Here is a 21,865-nt window from a genome sequence, read left to right as displayed (position 1 = left end):
CTATGACCCCTCCCGGTCACCCCGCTCCCACTCGCTCCCACTCGCTCCCTGTGCCGTGAGAAGTGACCTTCTCACTGCGGTCGACAGGCCCGGCCCCCGAGCGGTTAACCCATCGATCTGTTGCTCTGTGTGCTTGTGGCCGCCCAGGGACCTTTGACTCCCAGCACTGCCTTGAAACCCGAGACCCTACGCCCCCTCTCCCAAGTCCCCCCTCACCTGACGCTGACCTCCCCTCTCTGCACTGAGAACACAGGGGCAAACGGAAAGGGGCCGCCGTCCCCCCAGGACCCCCCCCGCCCGTCTGCCGAAGCTCTACTGCTCCCAGGAGTGGGGCGTCCGGACCCACCACAGGCCCCTGTTTCCGTGAGTCCCTTTTTACCCCTGGGGATTTGTGTCCTGCAACTGCCCGCCCGGCCCCCTGACGGCCCCCCTGCGGCCCGGCATCCCCACCTGCGCAGACCTGCCCTCGGCCCCGGGCCCCTCCCCGGCTGCCCCCCTCCTTCCCAGCTTCTCAAAAGGGCTACGGCACCGGGCACCCCAACTTCTCCGGCGACCCTCCCCTCCTCCCGTCTGCGCCCCTGTCCTTCCTCCCTCTGGCTCCAGCCACACCTGCTGGCTGGCTCTTCCTCCCATACGCCAGGCGTGCGTCCGTCCCGGGGACTCGGATCCCCGTGGACGGTGCCTCCCGGGAGAGGCACCTTCTCTCCCATCCCTCTCCACCCCTGCTGCCAGCGGCCGTGGGCTTTCTGATTTCTAGCCGCCCCCTCCGCCTCCACCCCCAACATGGTAGGCCTGCTGAGGAGAGCCTGCCTTCACCACCACATCCCCGGTGCCCAAAGCGCCACCCGGCACCGTAGGTAGGTGCTCCGGAGATTCTGGATGGGTGAACCGATGAACGGTTGTTTGGTTAACCGAGCTCAGAAGCAGATGGCTACGTCCCACACCGACCAATGCGTCAAAGCAGCCCCAGAAACGGAGGGTCCCTCTGGCCATTTACAAGGCCCTGAGCTCACCCCCCTCTGTGCAGACACCCGGGTTTATGGGTCTCTGTGTTCCCCACGGCTGCAGGGCCCTCCATACAGCAGGCGCCTGTGCGGGGAACCCCAGAACATCAGGCTTGAAGAGCCTTAGCTCCTTGGGCATCGAGGTCGGGTAGCTCAGAGGGGGAGGTGAGTAGGGAGAGCCATGGCCTCGCCCAGCCAGCCCGGCAGGCCAGCCTGACCCGTGGCTGCAGCACCGGGGACACACCTGCCTCTCGCTTCTCATGCTGTGCGTCCACCAGGAATCCCGGAGAGAGGCTCCTGGGCACGATGTCACAGGTGACCTTGACGAGCAAGGTCATGGTCCATGTCCCCAGGGCTGCCGGCCCCAGTGCCCCTGCTGTCAGGGAAAATTCTAGACCAGACCAAGTAGCCCCAGGGCCATGTCCCGCCGTCAGGGAAAATTCTAGAGCCCTGAAGCTTTTGCCTGGTTTATTTGTTATCCGATGGTCTTAACGTCCACACAGCAGCTCTGCTCCCACTTTCCCACAGGGGATGCCCCGTCTCGGGCCAAACGAGTCTCACAGAGAAGCTTAAACGAGCAGCGTGTTTGGAGATGGTCTGAGCGAGCCCCAGACCCAGAGCCAGCGGAGCCCAGATTGGGATAATTTCACCATGAGGGGGATCGCACGGCTCCGCGGAGGCGTCTGTCCCGCTGGCTTGAGCGATCGCCTTGAGGCACGTCCGTGACACCCGTGGTTGGGGCCAGTCCAGGTGGGTGGAGGCCGCGGCTCAGGGACGCTGTCTGGGGCCAGGGTGGGACGCGTGCGAGGGGCGCACGTGGAGACGAGTCCACGAGATGGAGACGCGACAGATTGCCCTTCCCTGGAAATCTGCCGCAGGCCCGTGCGGCAAACATCACGGAAGAGGCCGCGGAACAGCGCGAGTGAGCCTGTCTGCAGAAACGCGATTTACGGGCACCGTTCTCGAAACGACGGGCTGCCCCTCACCAAATAATGTTTCTGTAACTCAGAGCTAATTGGTTTTCACCGTCAACCTTACGCATTCTTTGGGGTAGGATCTATTTTCTGACTCTCTGTATCTGTACCCGTCGCCTCATTTCCTCATTTCATTTCGGCTGCTCTGAATAATTCACACACAGCAAACTGCTTCTAGCTCCTTCCGCCGAGACATCGGAGGGGGAGGCTGCGCTGTCAGGCGGGCAGCCTCCCCTGATGTGGGGCCTGGGCGATTTCGAGCTACAGCAGGGGCACCGTCGGTGTGACCTCCACGGCCCCAAAGGCACTGGGGCTCTCGGGCCCTTCTCGTCCTTCTTGCGTCGCACCCGACTCGGGTTTGAGCAGCAGGGAGGAAGTGTGCAGAGGCCAGAACGGGGCGGGGGGGGGGGGGGACAAGAACCAGAGCCAGGCCAGGTCCTGTGCCCCCTGGGGACGGCGTGCCGGAGGGCGCGAACAACCTCGTCTCCGCGCACAGCGGGCGCCTCCGAGGACGTCTGGAAAGGTTTGCTCCACTGGAACGGAGAACTGACCGCGGCTGGAGTTTCCTTTGCCTTTCGAAGGCCCGTGCCCAGCTTGAACCAGCCTTCCTCCTCGATGCTCTGGTGGGACTATGTGTCCACGTCATGCAGGGGCAGAGCTGGGCCCTGGGGACACCCAGAGACTCGCACGCAGGTGATGGACGTGCCCCTGCAGGTGGGGTTCACCTTCAGGTGGAGAGAAAGTCTGCTCTGTGAGCCTCTGGGGCAAACGTGCCGGGCAGAGGGCACAAAGGTCCTGCCATGCCATGCCGGAGACGAGCAGACCCGACGTTTGCGGTCTCCCCGAGACCATGTGGCCCCGTGGCTCCAAGAGGGGGCTTGTCACTGGGGCGATCCGTCCGTGGTCGGAGAGGCTGCTCCCTGAGTGCAGCAAGGTGGTGGGCAGGGCCAACCCGTCCCCAAGGCCGCTGGAGGTCACCGACTGCTCCGGCCTGGGCTTCCCGGCCCCTGCGATGGGATGGCCGCCCAGACGAAATGAGGGATGAACTCGAGGGGCTCTCCTGGCACCCAGCACGCTGTGCTCCGGAGTCAGGGGCACCGACCGACCACTAGCCGGGCCCCAGCATCGCCATCCCGAAGGCCCAGCCTCCATGCTGTGCAAGGGTGGGCTCGGGGGGTCCTCACCGCGGTGCCTTTGGAAGCCACAGCCCTGGAGGGTCAGTTGAGGGCCCCGCCGGCCAGCCCTGGAGCAGGGGTCTGACCAGGTGACGCTGGCTTCCAGCGGGCAGCAACCCCTCCCAGTGCTAGGTGCCTACGTGTCCCTGTGGCTTCCTTTGCAAAACGCCCTGACAGCCCGTGCTGGGGGCCAGAGAAGGCGAGGGTCTCAGAACAGGGTGTTTCTTACCAGAAAATCTCTCAGATTACATTAAGCCTGTACCTACGGAATCATGCCTGGCTCGAAGAGGCTGCCTGAATTTTTCTGTTACTTCATTGCCCTTCTACGGGCAAAATTAGCTGCTGGTTTTGCAACAGAGAACCGGGGGCTGGCGAACGCCTTCTGGAACTGTCTCATCTCCTTGGCCAGGAGGAGAGCCCCTCGGCACCCGGGGGTCACGCGTGCACAGACAGCCTTCCGGAGGCCGGACTCAAGGAAGCACATCCTGTCCGTCCTCAGTCATTTCTCTCTTTCCTCTTTTTAAAAACTTTTAAAATATGTTTATTTATTTTTGAGAGACAGAGACAGAGCATGAACGGGGGAGGGGCAGAGAGAGAGGGAGACACAGAATCCGAAGCAGGCTCCAGGCTCCGAGCCGTCCGCACAGAGCCCGACGTGGGGCTCGAACTCACAAACCACGAGATCATGACCTGAGCCGAAGTCGGACGCGTAACTGACTGAGCCCCCCAGGCGCCCCCATCCTCAGTCATGTCTGAAGCCCCTGGTTGCGAGGGCCGGGCCTGGAGCCGGAGTAAAACTTTAATTGAATGTCTCCTTTCTGGGCCCTTCCTGGGCAAGCATCGGCCCCTCCGCTCACCTGGTGCAGCCGCTGTTTTTCTTCTTTATTATGGCCTGCCACAACCGATTTAACAGGACAACGGGCGCCGGCCTAAGCCAGACAGGCAGCCGGGAGCTGACAGCCGAGACTGTCCCGCTAATTAAAGGAGGCGGCAGGGCCGGGCCTGGGAGCGCTGGGGGTGGGGGGTGGGGGGGGGGAGGGCAGGGGCACCTCCTCCTCGCCCGTGCCGAGGGCCAGCGATGTCCTTGTAGCAGAAGCTGTTGGAGGGAGGCAGAGGGGACGTCCCCCCGGGACGACACAGAATCCGATAAGCAGAAATGAAACAATGAGAGTGTGGGGGAGCGACATCGCTCTCGGAGACCTGAGTTTCAAGCCGGTAGCGGGGGCAGATCAATCAGGAAACTACTGGGGTTTTTTTTTTTCACGGCGTCAGCCCCCTGCCAGGCCTGACTGGGGGAGGAAGGTGGCCCCGGGGTCGGGGCCGGGATCGGGGCACCGGCAGCCGAAACTCTGGCCGTTAGGGGACGGCTATATGACACGGCACCAACGTCTCCAGGCACGGCTGTGCCTTCAGCAGAGGCGCATCCCGGGTCAGCCTCGACCAGCGGTGCTGACAGGTTCAGGCGTCAGCTGGGCTCTCCGGGGCTCACTGTCTTCACCTGCTTCGTGAGGACAGCGGTGCCTTGGAGGCGAGGCAAGGGATCCCCTGCCAGGACACAAGCTTCCCAGAGCAGGAAAGGGAGGCCGGAGGGCCGGAGGGCCCCTGGCCTGGAGGTCACCTGGGGCCTGGCTGCAGCGCACCCCCTCCCGGGAAGCGGAGAGCGAGGGATCGCGCCCTGAAGTCGTTGCCGACGCCTGGTGCCCCGGCCAGCTGGGCAGGGGTACCGTGGGGCCGTGGCCGCCTCCTGAGAACGGGGACCGGGTGCCAGCGTCACGTGGGGCGCTCTCCAGCACCCCTCCCACGCGGCCCGCGTCAGGCCACGGAGCCCAGGCCCCGAAGGGTGGTGGGGGCAAGGTGGAGGCCCTCCGTGGATGCGTGGATGCGATGGCGCAGGGCTGGGGCGGGCCGGGAGGCTGGGAAGGCGGGGCCGGTGGGCGAAGTCCTTTGGGCGGAGTCTCCCTTGGAAGGGGGCCGGGCGAGTGACCACCCCCGTTTCGTCATGGCGGAGACGGTCCCGGGCGCTAGCCTGCAGGGGCTTGGAATTAACCAGTGCGCGCGCGCGTGTGTGCGTGTGTGTGCATACGCGTGCTTTGCACACCCATACGTGCACACGTGTGTCGAGGCGCGTGTGCTGGGGCGGCAGGACGACGGGCACCCAGAGGGAGGTCCTGCTCCCCTACTTGCCGGCCGCCCCCCTCCCCCCCCGACAGACCCCTGTCCCTTCCCTCCCGCTGCCACCCTGCAGCAAAGTGACTCAACAGCCCCCGGGCCGGAGGACCAGGCACACCGTTCTGGCACCTTCCGCCGCCTGCTGGGTGATGAACAAGCTTCCGGTGACTCACACATGCTGTGCGTGCCAACGGGCAAGCCGAGGGCGGGGAGCGTGGCGCGCAGGGCCCGGCGGCCCCGGGTTCAGGGCCAGCCTGCCACTCGGCAGCGGGTTCCGGCCGCTCCTTGCCCTCCGGGGTCGGCGTCTGCAAAACGCACGTGGCGCGGCACCACGCGGGACGGGGGGTTCCCGAGGATCCCTCAGAAGGCAGGACCTCGCCGCGCTCTTAGAGTCGTGGCAAAATGTCTGCACTTAAGCACTTTGTGTCACCTCTGCGCGATGGGACGCCACGCGGCGTGCAAAGCAGCAGGGCACGGTTCCGTGCTCCCAATGTCGCCTTCAAGGAGAAGTTGCTACACGAGGACAGCAAGGGGGCAGGGGAGTGTAGAGGCGGGGCGCCTTTCGTATAAGAAGAGTGGGTGTGGGTGAGGCCTCTCCTTGTTATTGGCTCCGAAGGACTCCCTGTCCTCACAGCCTGTGAAAACAATCTCTAACAGTAGATTTATTAAAATGAAATTACAGGAGACCCTTCTGGAAACAATTTATTCAGGAAATGGAGATTGTTCTCTCCAGACGGTCTCCTCAGTACCGCCGGTCTGGGCCACCAGGGGAGGGACACCTTACCCGATGGTGAGCGGATCTGCCGTGGCCCTTTCACACTGACAAAGCTCTGCTCCGCCAGGCCCAACGCGCTCAGCATCCGATGGACCGTCGGGCTCCCGGCTCCTCAGGCCCCGGAGAGCCCCCTCCGATGCACCCGGGGAATCCAGCCTCCCGCCCTGTGGCGCCCAAGTTCCCACGGCCACTTCCTCCCGGCCTTGATTCTTTCAGTGAAAGTTGCCACGTCTCTCGGAGCCACGCCAGCTAGGGGGCTGAGCAAGGATCCGACCCAAATCCCCCTCCGGCCTCTGGGGGGGGGGGTTCACTTCGCCCCGAGGAACCGCTCGGCGTCCAAACCTCGGCTCAGCCCCGCCCCAGCGTCCACTCAGCCTCTCCAGGGACCTCTAAGAGTCTGGAACATTCAGATGCCTCCCTTCGTGTAGGTCCTCACCATCGTGGTTGGAAGGTCAGCTGCCCCGAGAGACGACTGGGCCTCTTGGAGCCCGAGGCCCCCGATCTGGAGACAGGGAGCGTCACCTCATCTCCAGGGTGCGTGTGAGGTCAGAGGGGCACATGGGGGCGGGGCGGGTGCCAACATCAGCTTCCAATGTGGTCTGTGCTCGAGTTCCCCTTGGAACCTCCAAACAGAACGCGGTTGAACGTTCCAGTAAAGGACCACCATCCACCCCCGTCTCGTGTGCTCAGTGATCTGCAATCACCACTGCCCTTCATTTCTGACCCTGCTCACGGATGTGACCCGGCGTCTGCATGGCGCCCCCCTGCTTCCCAAGAGCCAGAGATGACCTCCGCCCCCGCAGCCGCGACCCCCTTCCAGCTGGCTTGCGAGAGAGTGGGCGTCCTCCCCCCACCTGGTCTACAGGACCCCGTGGGTCTACGGGAGCCACAGAAGATTCCACGGACAGGCGCGTGGGGTCAACCGTCACGGACTTCGGAAATGGGAAAGCCCCGGGCCCAGCCGCACTCAGAGCTGGGTGTCTCGTGCCGTGGCCTCGAGTTCCCCCAAAGAGCCGTGGGTTTTGATTCCATGCCAGACTTTTAATAAAGAAAATTCATCCACAGATGTCCTGCCATCAGCCAATATATTCAGTTATTGGAATCTGGGAGATTTAGTGGCTGGCCGGTTGTTTTATTTGCTCTCTGGATGGAACCATTTTTCTTGCGTATTTAGTATCCTGGAGGAATATTTTCCCTAGCAAATACTCAGTCGGAGACAGCAAATCCATTCTGGACCTCTTGGGTCATTATTTTGTTCCTGGAACTCAGAACAGGTATTTGTACACTTGCTGTCCCCTCTGTCATTAGGGGACAGTCCCAAGAAGCTGGCCCATAATTACAGCTGTAATTACGGAACAGCCCCTGCCCGATGGGCTTGGACGGGCTCCTGTCACACCAGGAACGGGCAGGGGCCTTGGAGGCTGAGTTACCGCTTGACCGCAACTTGGGGCTCTTACGTGAATGACCGGCTCCCACCCGTCACGGGGACGAGTTTGGATGCCTCACTCCCAGAAGACCTGTGAAAACGTGAAAGTGTGACCCTGCCTCCCCCTTTGACCAGCCTTCCCTGCAAGCTCGTCCTGCGTCCTGCAGTGGTGTGACAGCTGTCTTGCTCATGGGGACGAGGATCTAATTAAGGAGCTGGCATCCCTCTGCCCGCCCCTCCTCTCCTGATGTCACCGGCCAGGGCCTCTCTGAGCTCCCTGGCAGAAGGACGCTGGGGTTCCGGCAGCAACAAGAAAGCAGGAAAGGATTTGGGGTGGGGGGTGTGGCCGGGCCCCCCTCCGCATCGACAGGCACCTGTGAGTTGGCCTGGGCTCCTCGGATGCGCAAGGCTCTCTGTCCCTCACTGCGTCCAGAGATGTCCCCCTGGAGGAGACCCCAGGGCGGGGTGAGGTGGGGTCCCGTGGTGCAGCCCCGCATTCAGATTCACCCCAGGGGGCGTGGAGCCCCAGGCTGGCTCTCAGGCTTTCGGTGGCGGTGGGGGGGGGGATGGGGGTTAGAGACCCGTGGAGAGCGTGTGTCCTCCGGGGAGAGGACCGCCCAGACTCTGGAATACGTCACAAGGGGCCGGAGTCTCCGTCCCTTCCAAAGCCTCAGGAATGACAAAGGGAACAATATCTCCTACTATCTTTATTGTTCCTTAGATAACTGGACAGTACAAAGTTCCCCTCATTTCTACTTAAAACCTGTACGTCCCGCGTTCTGTTACCCTCAGGAACGTTCCTTTCCCACTGGAAACGGAGTTTCCCCAGACAAGCCCTTGCCACCCATGGTTACATTACTGAGATAATTTAACAAGAGGAGTAGAATTCCTTCGATTACTATCAACATGAACTTGATTACCTCTTTCTAAGGGTGAACACTGAGTATTTTTTTTTTTTTTTTCTTTTTGGAAACAAAAACCATCCACTTATTAACCCAAACTACGGCACGGCATTTACAACGTTCACAGCATCAACTGAACACACAGAGCTACCGCCTCAAGGAAAGGACAGACGGACGCGGCACGATATATCTACGGGGGACACGAGCTCAAACAAGTGGGCGCTGCGGCCATCCGCTCCACGCGGGTCCGTGGGGACGCCGAGCCTCAGCTCAGCTAAGACAGGACACTCGGTGGAGAGACGGCAGCCGTCACGGATGAGTTACACTGGCCTACGTCGGCCCCTGCGGACGCCCAGCGCGGCCCGGGGCGGGGGTGGGGGGGGGGCCCTGGTCGGGACACGGCGGTCACGTCCACCGGAGCCGGGCACGATCTAGGGGGGGGTATCCATGCGACCTGACAGTGGTTGTTCTCGGCCGAGAGCCGGCCAACAGTCATTGCCTTGCTTCTGTATGAGATTGTTTGACCGGAAAGGGGGCCGGGTGGGGGCGGCGCTTGGGGGTGGGGCGGGGGGAGGGGGTCAGGGAGCCCTGGACTGCAGTTCCAGCTGCAAAGACGGGGGGTCTCTTCCCAAGGGTGTCGCCCTCTTGCTCGGACCAGAAGTGCACGGAGAGAACGCTGCTGCTGATGGTTTCGAAGTCAGTGTATTATTAGCATCGTGAGCTTATCTTGGCAGCTGCTTCGCGGAGACTTCCACGCGGGTGAGGACGCGGGCCCTCGGCCTCCGGGCGGGCGCGACTACAACTCATCGGACCGGATGACGTGGAACAGGGTGACGTTGTAGAGGATCTGGTGGCCGTTGTTCCAGGCGTACAGGGCGCGGTCCTTGGGGTTGTAATCCAACATGGAGATGTGGGAGTACTTGTTCTGGAAGGGGATGTCGATGTACTCGTAGGTGGAGGCGTTGGTCTGGTACGCGTAGTGGACCTTGGTGCCCCCCGAGTAGCCGTTGGTGACGTAGAGGGTCCCGCAGATGATGAAGGCCTCGCCGGCGCTGCGCTTGGGGTAGCTCGTGTTCCAGGTCTGCAGCACCTGCAGGGACACGGGGTCCAGCTTGCTGATCACGATGTTGCCGGCGTTCTGGTTGGTGGCGTAGACGGCCCACAGCCCGTTCTCGTCCACCATGAGGTCGATGTCCGAGTGGCCGCCCCAGGCGTAGTGGTACATGTTGTTGTACCCGGCGTAGTCCAGGCTGCGCGTCTTGAGGATGGCCTCTGTCTTCAGGTCGAACCTGATGACGATGTGGCTTTGGAACTTGTTGAAGTAGATGGAGCCGTTGTAGACCACCTGCCCCGTGCCGGACCAGGGGTGCGGGAGGCGGTGCGACGTGAAATTGTCCGTGGTCATGAAGTCGGCCATGGACTTGTACTCGCGGACGAAGCGGTTGTTGTGGTAGCCGTCCATGTACCAAACCTGCGGAGAGGGCACACCCGTCAGCCGCTGGCGGTGGGGCGGGGGAGGGCTCCTCCCTCGGGCCAACCCCCTCCCCCCCGCCCCCCCAGACTCCGGGCTCAATCTCCCGGGCATCGGGCCGGCACCGAGAGAACCAGGGAGGCCACACGGGGTCCCGTCAGGTCCCCCCTCCGAGCCCGCAGGGCGCGTGTCCAAGGGCCCAGGGCTGCTCCCCGCCTGGAGACAAGGGTCCGCTTCAGAGAAGGGCTGGGGGAGCACACCCTGCAGAGGGGGCTTGGGGGCCGCCGGCCCCGAAACGGAGCCCTCTGCTCGGGCTGTGTCCACTGCTCCCTCCCCAGCCGGGTACACAGCAGGTGCTCACACTCCTGGGGGGAAGGAAGGGACTCCATCAGGGTACCAACCCCCGAGCCAGCGAGACGGTGCTGGATGAGAACGCCCGCAGCCGCCAGCGGCTCCTGTGGCGTGGGGGCCCATCGCCACGGGCGCCAGGGAGGGCCAGCCCCCGCGAGCCAGGGGCCGCCGAACACCGGACCTCTCGCCCCTCCAGGCCGTCGCGGCTGCCCTGCCTGCCGGGCAGGAAGGCGCCGATTTGGCGTTTGGGGCGCCGCGCGTGGGATCTCTCTGTCACACCCGATGCGGGGGATTTTTCTCCAGGAAGAATGTGGGCTTCGCGCAGGGCCCCCGGTGTCACAAGCCACCACGATAACAAACCCAGTCGTGGCCCCCACTTGGGGCCACAGGGGAAGAGATTTCCGATTATCGCTTAAATGCCAGTTGACTCGAAACCGGTCTAGACTTCGTACAAAATGCTTTAGTCATTCTCCACCAACACGGGAGCAAATTAGAAAGCAGTGCAGTCAGAGGAAAATCTGGCGGGCTAACGCCGTCCCCAGTGCATCTGTCTGGCAATGAGACAGCTGCTTTATCCATCAAGGGCTCTGCCGGCTACAGGAGAGATTAAGGGTGTGGGGCTTTCAGACACGGCATTACACGCGTTAAAAAATTTACAAAAAATCATAACCTCGCTCCTGAGGCATCCATTCGGATGCTTAGAGGCAGGTGTGCTTTCTGTTTTTAATGAGATAAAACACACACACACACACGCACACACACACACACTGAAACACCCGGGTCTCGTCTGGAGGCTTTTATTACCCTTAGCCCCCCCCCCCCCCCCCAGGCCAGCCCACGGTGATGTGGGTCTGGGATCAGAACGGGCAAGTGCCGTGAATCAAGGGGTTTCGGAGGCCGTGACCGCGCGGCCGAGGGGTGGCCCTCCTGCCTCCGCCTGGCTCTCTCCTGAGACGGGGAGCTCACTACTGATTCCAAGGTCAGGCTCCAATGACACCCCCCCAAACCCTCTCCTGACCCGTGCCTGCAGGAACTGCCTCTCTCCCTCTCTGAATGAGCACAGACATCTCCTCCCCCACGAGTGGGCCTGTGACCCTAGAGACCCCCAGGGTCCGGTGCCTCCTTGCCGTGGGCAGAGATGGTGAAACGGCATTGAATTGCTCAGGATTTGTAAACTGCCTTTTCTTTCCGGAAATTAGCAAATTGGATGCAGGGCACCATGCTTTTGGAAAATGCAATTTAGGCTGGGAGGGAACATCAGCACAAGGGGCTAAATGTTTAACCACAAAGAGACAAGACACTCTATGCAGAAAGAGGCACATGATCACAGCCCCACGGGCCCCGAGAGGAGGGGTCCCTGCCTTCACAGAGGGCACCTCTCCTCATTCTCCTCTCCCGACCGGAATGCCTTTTCCCTCCTTTCCACGTCCCCAGGCTCACACGGAATCCTGACTCTCCGGCCTCGTCCTGAACCCCCACAGCTGAGCCCCTAGAGCCTGGAACCCGGCTGCCCTCTGAGCCCCGGGGCACGCCCACTCCCCAGAAAGATCACACCGGACTCCAGGGATGCAGCCAGGCACGCGTGTTGCTTAAAGCTTCCGGGTGAGGTGGGACCCTCCGGCTTGGAGCCCCCGCTGCTTTGCCGTGGACCTGACCCTGCCTGGCTCCTCCCGGGACTCTCAGCCTGGGCTCCTCGCCTCCCGGCCCCACCACTCCCACGTGACTGGTTTCTGCCGTGGTCCCAGCACCAAGATTTTTAAGACCCATCTCTGGATTAGACAAACCAAGTGGAAAACCATTACCCCAGCTACACAGGGCGAGTGTGGGGCCAGACCGTCACCCCGTGTCCCCTCCCGGGCAGCCCAGGGCCCGGCCCAGAGCAGATAAGCAGGGGGGGTCCCCTTGACAAACCGACTGTTCGAGTTACTGCTCCCAGCCCAGGTCCAAGGCCAAGGCTCCCACAAGGCTGAGCTTCTGGAACGTGTGGGGCGGCCGCGAAAGGGTGGCCCAGGCCCCAGCTCCCGGCTGGAGGCCAGACCCTACCAGATGTTTGGGCACTTGGCATTCACAGCCGGGTGGGGGCGGGAGACCTTTTTCATCTCTGGGCACTCGTGCTTCCCGGAAGGACTCCTCTTCCGTCTGAGACCCAAGGTCGGCCACCCAGGTAAAGGCCCAGGTCAGCACCGCCGTGTCTAGAAGCTGGGCACAGGTCTGTCTTCACACACACGGGACTGGCCCCCTGCCGCTTCTGGTTCTCACGCCCACCCGAGTGCCGAGAGGGCTGTTACCCCCATTCAGACAGAAAGCTGAGGCCAGAGGGGTCTGGTGGGTCTGCCAGTGGGCAGAAGCTATGCCCACACCAAGCGGCCAGGCCCCGGGCTCCCAGCCAGGAGGGGCTCTGCCCCGGGGATGGGGGTGCCCCTGACATCCAGGGGGTAGAGGCCAGGGGGCCGTGGACCACCCTCCTCCGTACAGAGTGATGCTGTCCCCAGCATCAGCCGGCGGGGCCGACGACCCACGGGGGTGCTGGCCCGGCCCGGAACTGGGCATTATGCCCGCAGGGCGCAAGGTCTTGCCCTGGAGCCCGGAAATGCCCCTGGCTGAAGACCACCGAAACCCTCCCTTCCCCTCCTAGGAAGAGGGCCGCACACCTGTGTGGTGCATGGCAAGCGGGTGTGAGCGACACCCAGGCCCGAGGTTTCTTTTGTTCCCGCTTAGGAGCCCGAGCAGACACGTCTTTCCCCGGGCGAGGCCGGATTCAGAAACACACCCACCTTGACCTTCGTAGGCGCCAGTGATCTTGAGGAAGGGCCCTGTGGATGACCAGTCCTCCTGGAGAGATCGTCGCAGATACAGGCGCGGACCCTCGGTCTCTGCCTGGCCTCAGTTTCCCCTTCACAGAACGCGGCACGGATGACGTGACCCCGAGTGCTCTCCACTGGCCTCCTACGTCAGAGGCTCAGAGGCGGCCGTGGCCACAGCAGGCTGCTTCAGAGCGCACCTCACGATGGAACCAGTGGCCTGTGCCCCGTGCCCTCAGTTATGCCATCAGCTCCCTGCTGGCTCCGGGGCCTGATGCCGAGTGAACCCCTAGACCATCACTCTCCCCAGCTTCCGGCTGCCTCTGCACCTGCCAGGCCAAGTCCCTGGCTCCCGGGGACTGAGAGATGCTCCCACCGCGATGCCCTCCCCCCCCACTGATCAAGCTCACCACCCAGAGGCCGTTTCCTACGCTCCCCCGGAACCCCCCGGGGCAGGGAGCTCTCAATTTTGTAGTGGGGTGAATGGTGGCCCCCCCAAAGATATGTCCACATTCAGGAACCTCTAAATGTGACCTTATTTGGAAAAGAGAGTTTTGCAGACATCGTTAAGGATCTCCAGGTGAGGGCCTCTGGGTTAGGGTGGGCCCTAAGTCCCATGACTGCTGTCCTAAGAAAAGAGACGTAGACACAGAGGGACTGACGCCTGGGACATCCACGGCAGAAGCCAGCCAACAGGAAGGAAGGTGTTCTGGACTCTAGAAGGTTGGTCCACAGAGTGGGCAACAGGTCTCAGAATCAGGGCAAGGGGTCTCCTGGGGGGGGGGTGGAGGGGACACAGCCCGGCATCAGGGTTAAGAGCTTCTGGAGTCCCGGTGCCACCACTAGTGTGTGGGCCCGTCACGGCCGAGAGAAGGCAGCGTCTGGACACAGTGGAAGGACACCAGAGGCCAGCATAGCGCCTGGCACACAGCTGGTGCTTAATAAAGGAGTCAAGGAAGGACACAAAGGCGCCCTGAGCTAACCTTGTTCTAACAGCTCAGCGCAAGGGCATCGGGAAGCAGCAAGCTGTGGCTTCTACTCTGCGGCCCCCCCGTGGGTCCCCCCCACCACCGCCAAGGACCCCCGCGCAACTTCCCCGCCCCCGGCCTCTGGCCGCGCGCCTCTCGCTGCGCCTGCCCCCGACACTGACACGGATTCCTGTTTCCCTTTGGAGCAGGTTACTGGTCTCCCGTGTGCGTGGGACACCCCGGACGGGAACACGAAACAGATCACACGAAACAGCACTCTTCCACATCAACGGCAGGGCCCGGGGACGCGTCGCGCAGCCGGCTGGGAGCTGGCGGTGGCCGTGCTAAGCGTGCGGCTCCGAACAGCCCCAACCACACGGGGGCCGGGCTCTGAGCTGCTGAATGCCCGGCGCCCAGCGGCCCCCACCAGCCAGCCCCGGCTCCTCCCTTCCCCTTGCTGGCGGCTCCCCGCGAAGCCTCCTCCCGCCGTCCCTCTCTGGCACGCTCTGTCCGTCACCAGGGCCTCCTCTCCTGGAGGGCGATTGAGTCATTGAGCAGAAAATAGATGTCTAATTATCAAGAGCATGCATCAGCCCTCAACAGCCCCGCACACCTCCATCCTCCCTGTTCGGGGCGGGCAAACAGCTGGGCCTCCAGGAGCCCCGACACATGGTATCTCTGGGAAGAGAGATCCTCTGCCCGGCGCTGTTTACAACAAAGAAAAGCGACGTCAAAACGGGGGCCAGAGGCACGTCTGCAGCGTCAGACGCGGGCTCAGTGCCCCCGACTCAGGTTCATTCTCCGCAGCGACCGAGGTCACTGGTTCTGGCTCCAGGCTCCCCAAGGGCCTGTCTGGGTGTGTGTGTGTGTGTGTAGGGGGCGGGGAGGCGGGCTGCAGGCAGGAGGTGGGGAGAGCGTGGTCTGGGGAGACTCAGCCTGCTGCACATTTTCGTTAATAAACCCACGGACCGGCCTTTCCTGAGACCTTAGGCAAGAGACTGGACCCGGTTTTCTCATCAAACGGCAGACGTAAGGGTGGTCTCCACACTGGCGGGTGGCTGGAGGGTCGCAGGAGGCCCGACCGGGGCAGGCACGCATGTCGAGGCCCAGCCGCTACCTTCCCTTGTGTTGACGGACCTGCGCGCACACCTGAGTGCGTGAGCGGTGCCGGCACGGAGAGCGGTGCTCCCTCGGGGCCCTGCCTGTGCGCCTCGCTTTTGTTTCCCGAGTGCCGCCCCAGAGCAGAGCTGGGGTTCGCCACGAGGGATGAGGACCAGAAAACCGATCCGGATAACAACTAGCCAATCAAACCGTCAGAAAACTTGCCAACGCCAGCTGACCGTCCAGACTCTGGAAACAGAACGGAAACGCCCCACAGACCCGTCTGCACGCATATCCCGGGTGTGCAGTCAGTCCCTGGCCGGCCCCCCCAGAGTCCTCCGCAGCAGGGGCTGGAGAACGCCAGGAAGGCAGGAAGGCGCCCCAGGCGGGGGCGGGAGGGTGGGCAGACAAGTCTCAGGCTCCCAGAGAGCCCACAGTCACTGTCCCCCACCCACCTTCCCCAGGAGGAAGTGTGCCAGAAGCATAGAGCCACCCCTTGTCCCAAATACAAGAGATGACGCCTCATGCTTCCCGGCAGGCGTGCGAGTGGGGGAGGGGAGCTGAGGGGGTCAGGAATCTCGGGGAGAGAAAGCCACCCACCCCTTCCCATTAGAGTCGCCCAGACAAGGCCCTTAGAAGGTCTCGGATTTCTAACCCCCCTGCCCCCCCCCCAATCCTGCCTGAAGGAGGAGGTGAGACTTTTTACGAAAGCGATCAGTTTCCAAATGTCCCGCAACGCCCTGAAAACAAGGGGGAGGGAGGGCAGGAACCGCCCCAGAGTCTGGTCTGTTCACGCGGGGCCGGGGCGCATGGCCGCGGGACAGCGACAGCGTGGCCTCTGTCCTTCTTCCCCTGGGAACCCCGGGCGAGTCTTCCCCCGGTGGAGGCTCTAAGTGCCACCGTCACCGCTCTGTGCGGGCGTCCCTGCGCTCAGCCAGCCAGCCCTCGCACCCACACCCCAAGGGGCTCAAACACCACAACCTAGGCCCTGCGTTTCTCTCCTTTTCTGCGTTTTTACCCAGGGGAAAAGTCTAGGAAAAAAAGAACACAGCCTCTTCCCTAAATCAAAAAGGAACACGAGTTTCCATCAGCCTTGAAAGGAATAACAAATGAAATACAAATGAGATGTCATTAAAGTAAGGAAGGCCAAACACTTCTCCTGGAGCAGAGATGGGGCTGGAAATGTCTGGGGCGGCTGCAGCCATAGAGAAGGACTCCAAGCACCCCTGCCCCCTCCCTCTCCTGCCCCGCCCCTCCCCCGTCCCCTTCCTCTGCCCCTTCCTCCCTGCCCATCACCCCCCTCCCCAGCCAGAGAGACAGAGTCGAGCCTCGGAGGCTATGCACGGATCCACCCGCTCTGACGGTCACCGCAATCCATCTCAGGGTCTCATACGGTGACCCATCCCTGTGGTCTGGGGCTCTGGGTTAGCACAGGGACCTCAGCGAGGGACCTGGCCCCTCTGCAAAGCCGCCTGGGCCCGGGAACACACCCCCAGGGGCCCCAAGCTGTGCTCAAGCCACAACCGCTGGAGTGGTTTTCTGGGTAGGTGGGCACCCAGGCATCGGAGCGAGGGCCAGACACATGGGGGACGGAGACAGGCTTGCCTGGCCCACGAGGGCACTCTCGTCCAAACAACCTCACACCCAGGCCCGATGGCGGGGGGGGGGGGGGCACTTACCCTGTTATCCCCTTCTGGGGCCAGAGGGTCTGTCATCCAGGACCCGAACCTCGAGCCAGAGGTCTTGACAGTCACGGGGTCACTGATGCCCGTCAGCTTCCCACAAGCTGGAAGACACAGTGCAGAAGGGTGAGTCCCCCGGCCCGACCCCAGCCTCCCACCGCAGGAGGACGCGGGTCCCCTCCGCCCCCCTCGGTCTAACGGCTGCCCTTGTTTTCCTGGGCAATGGGCTCAGCCACAGCTCCAGCCCATAATGCGGCCAGAGAGATGGCAGGGTGCATCCGAAGGCCCCGTGCTGCGGGGTCACCCCAGGGCTCCCTGCCAGGTGCCGCCTGGGCCCCGAGGTGCCTCTCTGGGAGGAGCCCGCTGCTCTGTGCCCCTCCGTCAGTCAGAACCAGACTAGGGGAGTGGCCAGCTCCTCCTCTGCCGGACAGCCTGCGAGCCTCTCCCGCAGAGGGAGAAGCTCCCTTCTGCCTGGGGGGAGCCCTGCAGCCTGAGAGCAGGGACCCGGGAGGCATTGATGGGGCAGGGCAGAGGGACAGAGGGGCCCTCGGATGTGGCCTGAGGGCCGGGACGGACTCAGGGCCACACAGCCACTCGGCACCGCTGAGGCTGGGACCCAGCACCCTTCCCACAGTCCCATGGGCCTCCCGGGCTGCACCTGTCAGCCCAGCAAAGACTCTACTCTCGGGCGAACACCAGCCTGTGTGCACAGCCACTCAGGCCTTCCAGAATCCTGGCCACAGGGCGCTCCTGACCCATAGGAGCCTATCAGCACGCGGCCATGCGGTCCGCAAGGTCCCAAGAAGATCGGGGAGTTTTCGGAAGATTGTCAGTGACTTAACCCGGGGACACAGTTTAGCCAGGATAATCCGGCAAAGCGGACGGCAGGCCAGGCCTGAGAGACGAGGCTCTCGCTACAAACTTAAAGCGGGGTGAGTATATACATTAGCATCATCGCACAAGACTGCCGAGACAGACCCCTGACATCGCGGCCCAGCGCCTGGCGGGAGCACGGAGGCCGTGGCGGCGTAGGGGAGAGCCACCAGCGGGCAGGAGCGGGGCTGACTTCGCCTCCGAATTCCTATCGGTGGTGCCGCCCTGCTCCCGGCTGCTGCCTTGAGTCCACACCTATTTTTACCCGCCTATCCCTTCCCCGTCTCCAGATTTCCTGTCTGTTCCGCCTTCAGGAGCAATCGTGTGCTCTCCCACGTAAGTACTGTCCCCTCACAGACCGAGCTTCTGGGCAGCAGTCATGGCTCGCAGGCTGCAGGCGGGCCACGTCTCCGAGAATCACAGCAAGCTTGCCAGGCCCTGTCCCCCCTCTGTGGGAGGAGAGAGGGTGGACGAGGGGACCGGACGGCCGTCCAAGGTTAGCCAGCGTCTACAGGGACTAGAAGTAAGAAAAAGTGGGTGGGTTCTCGGAAATCTCAGGAGAGCCCGTACCAACTTTTCACCTGACGCGCCTCTTGAGGATTCGGGGTGGGGTTCCCTAAGTGTTTGGTCTGGAGGAGGGGGAACGTGGGAGAAGCAGGACCCAAGGCTGGTGTCCCCCTGCCCGGTAGGGTTCCTGTGACCTGGGGGCTCTGGGCTGCCAGGAGACAGCAGCTTCTCTGAACTGGGTGGGAATCTGGAGATGCTGACCAGGGACCCCTCCAGCCTCCCCACCGCTGAACCAGGGGACAGCGGTCCTGCCTGGAAGGAGGAGTCCAAAGGGGCCATCACCCCCAAGGATGTCATGGCTTGGGGAACCCAGCGGGCCTGCGGGTTTCTATCCAATCGCACACCGAGGTTCCGGCCAAGTCTGTGCAGCCATACCCCCCCCCCCCCCCCCCCCCCCCCGCCGTGCTGGACAATGACTGCCCGAAGGAGAACAGATGTCTGTCCCCCACACCATACTCAGAAGGCAAAGAGTGGGCCAACGCCGCAGCTCGGCCCAGATGCCGGGCCCTTCCTGCCTCCACACCTTTGCTGGGGCTGTTCCCTCCACCTGGAATGCACCCCCCCACCCCGGCTCCCCCCGCCCTCCCACCAGTCCTCTGTGGCTTGGCCCAAACCCTCGCCTCTTCCCGAGACCTCTGCCTTCTGAACTCTGCCCACTTTGTCCCCACTGACTCATGCTCACGACCACACAATTTCCTGGGGCCGTGGACCCAAGCGGCCTGGTCTTACCGCCCCAGGCAATAAGCCCGTTGCACTCACGCTATTTCCTCAAGGCCCAGCCCGGGGAGCTGTCCGTGAACGAGTGGGTGAGTGAGTGATCGCTCAGGTACTTAGAGGTGAAATTACTCCTCTCGGAAAATCCTCAGGAGTCTACTGCTTTGCTCTGTGCCCAGCACAGGGGACAGCAAGGGAGCGAGGGTCACCCTCCCCCGAGTGAGGCACAGACCTTCTTCCTTTTCCGCGAACTCAGAGGGGAGCAGTGGAGACTGAAGGGGTTGACCAGGGGGGAGAGTCCAGGGGGGCAGCTGATGTGAATCAGTGCTCAGTGGGGGCAGCAGCCACGATCATGGCTGTGAACTCAGACTACGGCTGTGGAGAAGACGGGGTTCGTCCCCAGCAGAGTCGGGGTCACGGCTGCCCACCGTGAGCCTCCTGGCCTGGGCTGCGGAGCAGGGGAGCAGGGCCTACGGGGCTGGAGGCTGCCAGCCCTGCTTGAGTCAGGGAGTTATTTTTGGTTCTGTGTCCAGACGGGTTCTGCCATGACCTCGGGAGCTGACATGATCTCAGAGAGCCCCGTGGCAGGGCCTCACGGAAGAGTCTTGGCACATTCAGTTCAGGAAGGTGTCCCTTTCTGTCACGAGGGCTCAGGATGTGCGTAAGGCGGGGAGGAGGCTCGGGAAGCGCCCCTGCGCAGGTGCAGCTTGGAGGGGGCGGAGTTGCTGGGCCCGCACGGCCGCCCTCGAGAGCCCAGGATGGGTCTCAGGAGGGAGGATGCCCGCAGAGCCGGGAGCCCGGACGAGGCAGTGTCCTGCAGACGAAGTCATTTGCCTCTTGCCACATTCCTAGAAGGAACTCGCTTCTGACAACAGCCTGGACGGTCTCCACGAGGAGCCTTGAGCGGGTCCCGGGCGACACGCCCGCCAAAGAACCAGGCCAGAGACCAGACCGTGGGGTCGATGGCCCCGCGGCAGGCAGGCCGGGCCCCCCAGGCTTTTGGTCTCCCTTGCTCCCGGCTTTCATCCCTCAAGGACTGGGAACAGTGCGCAAAGCGGGGAGCTTGGGCAGACCCGTGTCCTTGCAGGGAGAGCAGCCTGAGGACAGAGCTCAGGCGGCACACAGCCCTGGAGCCTGGGAGGGGCACCCGGAGAGGGCCGCTCACCCAGCCTCCGCTCACGGGCGGGGCAGGGCAGGGCAGGGCAGGGCAGGCGTCAGGAGACCTCTCACCAGGCATAATCCTGAGCGCTTCCTGGGAGGACTCCAGAAGGTGACACCAGCCCTGCCAGGATCCCACCCAGGCCAAGACGTGAGGAGGGCCTCGGATGTGGGTCTGCTTCCTCCCCACCACCCCCTCGGGGTCTCCTGCAGGCAGAGGCACCCACACTCAGCTCTCAAGCGTCGACGGGACACAGCACCCTTGGGCCAGCAGCTTGCTCACCGGCCTCTGCAGGCCCCAGGGAGCAGGTCAGGCCGACCCCTCTGCCTCCCTGAACCCGCCACACCTCCAGGGCCAGAGCACAGGAGGGAGGCTTCAGGCTTGCCTCCTCCAGGAGAGCGAGCCCAGGAAACAGTGCCGAGGCAAAGCGCCGTGCCCGACACCCAAAACTGGCAAAAACGTCTACAGTCTGATGGCTAGCAACGTGCACGCTGGGCTGGTGGGGTCGGTGATGCCCCGGGGCTTCACTCAGATGTGTTCTCCACGGGACAAGAAAATCCCCCCCACCCCGCCACCCCAGACTGTAGTGCCCTGGGGGTCTGGGCACTCCTTTCCCACCCAGGATGGTATAATGCGGGAAGCCCTAAAATCTGCTATCCCTCCCCCCATTCTTAAAGACAGGAAAACTGAGGCCTGAAGCTAGCAGGCACACGACACGCTCAGGATGTGTTGATGTACGAACAACATTTTGCACTGGATCCCGAGTCTCTGGCTCGGCTGGTGTAGCTGCTGGGTCACCTGACTCCGCAGGCTCCCCCCAGGGAGGCAGTGAAGTTTCACGCCCCAGCTCGGGGGACAGGGCCACTGGGCCACCGTGGTGCTCGCTTATCTGGGAACGAGGGGAGCTGCAGGGGTGTGGCCGGAAGTGCCCCCCCCCCCGCCCCCGCAGAGGAATGCCCAGAGACGCTGAGCCCCCCTCCAGTTTTAGAAAAGGAGTTTCAGAGTCGTTTTTTTTTCTGGCTGGGCCATCGGGAAAAACATACAATCCCCTTGAGAGAGAAATCTTTACCAACAGAAACAAAACAAATGGAACCTTGTTTGTTTGTTCTTCCCTGTGTATGTTTTGGGGTCAGGGATCACCAGCATCGTGGACTTAAAGAGAAGGCGGCCACAAGGAGAACCCTGATTAGAGGCGCTGCACCGTTACACCGGGAAGGTAAGGAGGTGCCGTTTGGCAAGCCAAGGACCAAGAGACAGACTGGAGACCAAGGCACCAAGGCGCCGGGCAGGGCAGGGCGGGGGGGGGGGGGGGCGGCCGGGGAGCTGCGGGAGCCCCAGCCACCAACCCCCACGGAGCCACCAGCCCCCACGGAGCGGGAGGCGGGCTCTGTGCTTCGTGCTGGCCGGAACGTCCAAGCAAGCAAACGGGCCGCTAAGATGGGGCCCATTTGCAAGGCGGAAATAAAGACCAAATCAGCAGCCGCAGGACGGGAGTGTGGTCCTTACGTTACTGAGCCTAAGTGACAGCCCAGGGAGACGGGACAGCTACTGCTCACTGTACCGTCCACTGTTTATCTACCCCCACACCTGCTCACCCACCTGTCCGTTCATCTATCGACTGACTGTCTGTCTGCCCGCCTACCTCCCTACCTGCTTACCTACCCTCTGCTAGCTGCCTGTCTACCTAGTTATCGCCTACTTCCTAACTGGCTGCCTACCTATCACCTACGACCTCCCTCCCCGCCTCCCTGCC

At 62.8% G+C, this 21,865-nt stretch overlaps 1 protein-coding gene across 3 annotated transcripts in view; it reads right to left on the bottom strand.

Moving 5' to 3' along the window:
- Nucleotides 1-8,212: 8,212 nt before the first annotated feature.
- The window catches only part of OLFM1 (olfactomedin 1), a 37,047-nt gene continuing 23,394 nt past the window's right edge, over nucleotides 8,213-21,865 (bottom strand). For all 3 annotated transcript variants that reach the window (XM_045467781.1, XM_045467780.1, XM_045467783.1), the window contains 2 exons: nucleotides 16,797-16,903; nucleotides 8,213-9,896 (listed from right to left, as the gene is read on the bottom strand). In XM_045467781.1, coding sequence (XP_045323737.1) covers nucleotides 9,222-9,896; nucleotides 16,797-16,903 — 782 coding nt within the window. In that variant the 3' untranslated portion in view covers nucleotides 8,213-9,221. The remainder of the gene's footprint in view (nucleotides 9,897-16,796; nucleotides 16,904-21,865) is intronic.

The sequence above is a fragment of the Leopardus geoffroyi genome, chromosome D4 (assembly GCF_018350155.1).
Source record: "Leopardus geoffroyi isolate Oge1 chromosome D4, O.geoffroyi_Oge1_pat1.0, whole genome shotgun sequence".
In the NCBI taxonomy this organism is placed as follows: domain Eukaryota; kingdom Metazoa; phylum Chordata; class Mammalia; order Carnivora; family Felidae; genus Leopardus; species Leopardus geoffroyi.
This window is presented reverse-complemented; position numbering and strand designations above follow the sequence as displayed.